This window comes from Pundamilia nyererei, unplaced genomic scaffold (genome assembly GCF_000239375.1).
Source record: "Pundamilia nyererei isolate P.nyererei 1_Seehausen unplaced genomic scaffold, PunNye1.0 scaffold00384, whole genome shotgun sequence".
Taxonomy (NCBI): domain Eukaryota; kingdom Metazoa; phylum Chordata; class Actinopteri; order Cichliformes; family Cichlidae; genus Pundamilia; species Pundamilia nyererei.
The window spans coordinates 219,515-225,694 of record NW_005187785.1 but is presented as its reverse complement, the minus strand read 5'-3'; the positions used below and the strand labels follow the sequence as shown (position 1 = coordinate 225,694).

The 6,180-nt window shown below is 44.5% G+C and overlaps 1 protein-coding gene across 4 annotated transcripts in view; it reads right to left on the bottom strand.

Annotated features, from left to right (window-relative positions):
* Positions 1-6,180, bottom strand: part of znf423 (zinc finger protein 423) — a 129,272-nt gene that overhangs the window by 92,551 nt on the left and 30,541 nt on the right. For all 4 annotated transcript variants that reach the window (XM_005752831.1, XM_005752832.1, XM_005752833.1 and 1 more), the window contains exon 3: positions 1,141-1,338. In XM_005752831.1, coding sequence (XP_005752888.1) covers positions 1,141-1,338 — 198 coding nt within the window. The remainder of the gene's footprint in view (positions 1-1,140; positions 1,339-6,180) is intronic.

Sequence of the window (6,180 nt, the reverse complement as noted above, 5' to 3'; positions counted from 1 at the left end):
CATGAGCTGGAAAAGCTTGAAAAGGGACCTTGAAAGTGCTTAAAAAGTGCTTGAATTTGACCCTGAAAAAGGCGTATGAACCCTGAGATTAAATCGAACAAGACACAAAACATGTTAAAAACACAACAGCCTTAATAAACAGCAGTTTGGACCTGGAAGCAGGATTGATACGTCATCACTTAAAGACCGGATAGAGTCAGCTGTGACCAGCGTGGATGAATCTCCTGCCGTTTACAGTGAAACCTTCATATTGAGCTCCACGTCTTGAGCTCATCCCCACAGAGCAGGAGGAGGGACGGGGACCTCGTGTTCTCCTACATTTTTGTTATGACGCCACACTAACAAAAGTCAACGTAAAACACAGATTTTGTATTACTACAACTTCATAACCTGCATGTGAGACAAAGCACTACATGAAATTCTAGTGGGACGTCAAACCAGCGGGTGAATAAGAGGTGGATGAAGCGGGGCTCTCACCATCTACATTACACACTCTGTAGAAACACCATCTTTACCCGTTTAAACAAAGCCCTCCGCCCCCCTCCCTGCTCCTTCATCCCCCCTATCAAAAGTAAACACACATACCCGCAGACACCGAGGGGAGACTGCCTCGCAGTAGCGAGAAGTAAGTGTGCGTTTGTGTGTCGGCTTGTTCAGGGACTGTTTGGATTAATCTGTAGGAACCAGATGCCCCCGCTGTGTTCCTTTCAGTCCCTCCATTAATTACACCGTTACTAATAACGGCCTTTGTGTGTGTGGTGTGTGTGTGTCCATCCCTGTGGGACACATGCTATGGTAGGTGTGATTCCTATAGCTATAGGCATTCAGAGAACAGTGCAGGACCCGTGTCACTAAGGCAGTCCAGTGATTCTTCATGATACAGCTTAAGTGTTTGATGTTAATCTGAAAGCACGCCACCTTCCCTGCTGGAAACCACGCAGCACTTTTAACTGTAGATATGTTGATGCAATATGATAAATGAGCTTTAATTAGGTCCTGATTGACAAGATATTGAGGATTAAGTGCACCATGTACGGGTATCGATGACATATCACTGACTGTTTTATGATAAAGTATCACACAGTGATGGGAGCCTGGCCAGTTAAAACAGAAAAACCACAATCACATTACCAGTCTTACCAGCTGGGCAGTGGTTGGTTCTGTGCTCAGTGAGCTCAGCCAGACAGTCAAAGTCCTGTTGACAGTTGTCACAGGTGAAGATGGATTCGTCGTCCAAGTCATCGTCGTGATCTCGGTCATCGCGGTCCTCGTCTGGTTCTCCGTCTTCAGCACCGGTCCCCTCTTTGGGGTCGGCGACTCTTTCAGATGCCGCTACGTCTGCAGAGAAACACAATACAAGTGTGTCTTTGTTACCGTGAACGATCACAGTTTGGATCTTTGTGCCATTCGTTATGATCCCATTGAAATATTCACCGCCGTCTGCTTTACCCACTTTCACTCTGCGTCATTTTAGGTTAGGCTGCTGTGCCCTTCACTTAGACCTGCAGCTATTTCACAGGTGTATTTGCAATAAGCTTTGTTTAGAGTACAGCACATTAGTGACATTTGTTCACACTGATTCACAGAACGAACCAAACTTTTCAATGTTTTCTTGCCTTTTAAATAATTAATTGGTATTGTTGTGTTTCTTTTGTTCCTGCCGTCACACTCGATTATTCTGTTGAGTTTGAGATGTCAAATTCAATTTCATATTGAAGCACTTCCAAAAAGGCTTTTTATGTTAGAAGAATAGAGTCGGTATTATCACCTCCAAGAGTCGTTGACAGGACTTAATACGGAGCCAAAGGCTTACAGCCTCGGAGCAGCCAAACCAGTTTGGTTCTGGTTCCTGCCTCTCTCGCTGCCTCAGCTCTGTCGTGTCTGTTACTCTTCCTGCGTCTAGTCTGAGCACCTTCAGTCCATGTTAGTGACTTCCTGTTTTATTTTGGTAGTCCTGTCCTGTGTGCTTCACGTTCAGGTTTGCTTCCTCCTGTCATCTAGTGTCTTCAGTTCAGCTCTGTTCCCGTGTGCCTCCACTTCCCCCATTTATTGTCTCAGCCTCCCCTCGTCTCCTGTCGGATCATCTTCCAGCTCCTGATCCTGTGTTTCTAGTTTAGTTCCCCCTGTAAAGGTTTTGTTAGAGTCTGCATTTGGGTCCTTTTCTCCACAACGCCTGATCTGCGTCCCCACAAGTGTCTCACAGCGTGTCACAGCGTAGCCTTAACAACAGCACAGAAGTGGTTAATGTCATTACTGGTTATCATTTATTGCATCCAGTGTAAAAAGTGAGTTACCAGCCGTGCACTGCCAATTACTTTATACTGCGTGTAGATTATCACTTAGCATGTGACGTAATGCGTGTGAATGTGTGTGTCCTGGTAGCACACAGCAGTGTGAGAGGGGACCAGTGGAGGCCCAATCCTCACCGCTCCATTGTGTCTCCATTTTCACACCTTATTATCACATTATAAACGCTGAGGATCCAAAAGGACGACACTGAAGACACTTTGCTTCAGAGATGATACCAGAGGAGAGAAAAGAAAAGCCCTGCTAACACATAAAAGTCTTAATAAAACACCATCAATCAGCAACAGCAAATATGACGATGATGATGCAAAGAAAAGGATAAGCAGTGGGGACAGCAATGTTGAAACTTTTCAGATAACAATTCTGCAAAGATTAAAAGCATTCTACAAAAAATAAGGTATTCAACATCGCACATATAATTATTATATCACACAGTTCATGAAGCTTCATCAACGCAGGACTCAGAAAAGTTAAATCTCACCTTTTAAACCTGTCCAACCGAGAACCAGTGAGCTCCACGACTAATGAAAACCAGACTTATTTTAAGAGAGTGCAGCTACAGGTCAAAGCGATTAAGCTGCAAGTCAGTTTTATCCACGAGGAGTTCGAAACATCGTTTAACGTGCACACGCGATAGAAAGGCGCCGCTTTGTTATATGGTGCTATTTCTGGCTCTTAATTTCAGCGAGTCTGGTAGAAAAAGTCTGACCATTAAAACTTAGTAGCCAGGTCAGCATCAGCGTGTACGCGCAGGTACACTTGCACGGCGTTTTCCCCCTCGCTGATATTATTGCAGGTCTAACTAACATAAGTTAGGGTGCTAGAGGACGCCTGTTAGGGAACGTGAGGGAAAAGTGAATCAGGCACAAAACCGCCACAGCACTCTGATTTATGATGGCAGCGGTATGATGGGAAATAGGGATGAGGGGATGCTGGGAGGTGGGGAACGAGAGACTGAGGTGATGTGGTGTTTGGGGGGACGCAGGAGAGGAAGACAGTGATGGAGGGAGAGAAGGAGGAAGGGATGAAGGGATAGGGAAGAAGTGAGGGAGGGTGTTGGCCATCTGTCCAGTGGTGAGAGCGCCGTCTGGCCAGGGAGAGAAAACAGCCCCTTGGCTGACAAACTGCACGTGCACGCTCCTCATTGTGCACACGCACACACATGAATGCATACATACCAGAAGCACACAAATGGTCTATACACATACTTTAAATATGTGGTTAACAGTCAGCTTTTCAAATACACACCAGGTTTTTGTCAAATTTGTAGGAAGTGATTAAAACACGATGCAGGCTGCTATAAAAGGCATTTCAATTTTTTTATTTGTACATTATCTGAACATGCATACGTGCAGAAAGCAACTACACACATACTACATACAATGTGCACACAGTCCCCGGGGTTCCCTGATGCCAGAGGTGAGGGCAGCGCCAACTCCATTGCATGCCAACACAACCTGCTGTCATAGCAACAGAGACAAGAGATGGATTTGCACCCCTCCCTCCTCATCACTCCCTTATTTTCTCTTTCAGTACTTTTTTTTTAAAATAGTGTTTCGCCCCCAAATCCTGTGCAGTGAGATAAAGAGAGAGATGGGTGATGAAGATAAAGGGATGAGAGGGGCCAACAGGAGAGGCTGGTGTTTACACACCGATCTCTGTGGTCCTCTGCTACCCACCCACCCATGATTAGGACTTCTCTTACGGGGAGAATTTGATGAGGGCGGGCTTCAAGAGAGCGTTGCTGTAAGCTCACTTATGATCGTTACCACTCTGGAGCAGCCCTCCTGTGTGTGTGTGTGTGTGTGTGTGTGTGTGTGTGTGTGTGTGTGTGTGTGTGTGAGAGACGACAGTAATATCGTCCGTGAAAAAGAAAAATTTATGTAAGCAGTAAATAAACACGGCCTTTATTTTTTTATGCTGCCTGAGATCTATAAACTGCAGTTTTATTGACTCCTCGTGAGGCTACGGTGGTTTAAAAGAGCCGTTTATGACACATTCTATTCAATTTCATACACATTTAGCAGAAAATATCTTTTAGTGTGTACACAAAAGTGTTTCCAGTCACAATGACTGCACTGCGTTACTTTATGCATTTTTTCACTTAGTTCTTAAAACACACTCACACCACCTTCCTCCTTCTCTAAGATGCTCCACCCAATCACAGCACAGAGGAGCAGCGGGCCTACTTAATGAAAGCAGGCGACTCCCACGGGTGCTCGGGGTACATACAGAGGTGTGTGTCTGTGTGTGTGCATGAGTGTGTGTCCGCAGGGTATTGATTGAATATTATGACAGCAGTCCCTCGCAAATAGCATCTGCTTGCCATCCACTTTCTCTATGACACACACTCCACACACACACAGTGTGACATAGCTGTAGTCACTTATAGACACACGAACGCACACATGTGAACACACTTACTCTACTGAGAACCATTATCTCTGAGTCACAGACAGTCGCTACGCCAGGAATAACTACACACTCTTTTTCTAAATCACGCCACACACACACACACACATACATTTTCTGATCCAAGCGCACACACGGTTCATTCTTATGTCATCCACAGAGGCTCGTCCTGCAGTTTAACTACAGGAAATGTTCCAAACGTACAGCATGACTTATGTGGGTCGTTTTCTATCGCTCACAGAACTCTGATGATTTTTATTCTAGCTGTATAATGAGGGACTGCGTCACACCTGGGATACACAACATGCATTTAGATGAAATTAACCAGTTAGTTGGATGGAGCAGCAGCTGTATTCTGGGTACCTAAATATTAGGGGTGCAGCGATACACAAAATTCACGGTTCGGTTCGATACTTTGGTGTCACGGTTTGATTTTTTTTCAATACAAAAAACTGTTCATGCCTTTTTAATTTGTCATTTATTAAAATTATAAATATATATTTTAACTCAAAAGTACAGTTTTTAAATTTAATGTTGCTGAAACAACAAAATAATAAAAAAATAAATCTGATTGAGGAATCGCTCATCTTTGGAAAAGAGAGTTCATTACAGAGAAACGTCTCTTTCAAAATAAAAGCTCTACTATACGCTTCTTCTGGGCTATATTCTCAGCAGCATATTAAACATATCAGGTCCCCATAAGAAGAATCCTGTGCTAACAGCTGTCTAAATGACTCGGGTAAAGTTTGTAGCATGCATGCTTGTTGTTTTTGTCTGCTTCCACTTGTCTTTGCACGAGGATGATGTCGGAGTAAATGTGCAGTCATATTCGTTGTGTTCCCACTAGTGCTGTCAGCGTTAATCTGAAATGACGTCAACGCCACAACACGGCAAATCTCCGTTAACGAGCTACCGCGGATCGCCCCGTGCGTGGGGCTGGACGGCGTCAAAACGTTAACGAGCTAACTGCGCTAACACACTAGTTCCCACCCATGTAATTGAGCATTGCGTGGCACATCCGACATACTGTTTTACTTTAGTCCATGACGCGCTTACCTTCAGGGTCATAGGTCACATGAAAACCAAAATAGTTCCAAAGGCCAGATCTGAATGAGCGCTCAGTGGATCTGAGCGCTCCACACAGAAGGAAAGTTGATAAAATAAATTAAAAGTTTTGTATTGTTCGATACATATGCGTACCGAACCGAACGCACTGCATCAAACGGTTCAATATCGATACGAGTATCGTTGCACCCCTACTAAAGATTTAAACCCGGTGTTTGGGGGAAAAAAGAGCCTGAGTGCAGACTTTGTGCTTACACGTCATCATGGCATCTTAACCAGCTTTTTCACTTTGTTGGTTCTTATTGCAAAGTTGCATCCACAGCTATCCACAGTTCTTGTGCCCAAGAACAGCAAACCCTCATCCCTGAACGATTACCGGCCAGTTGCACTGACCTC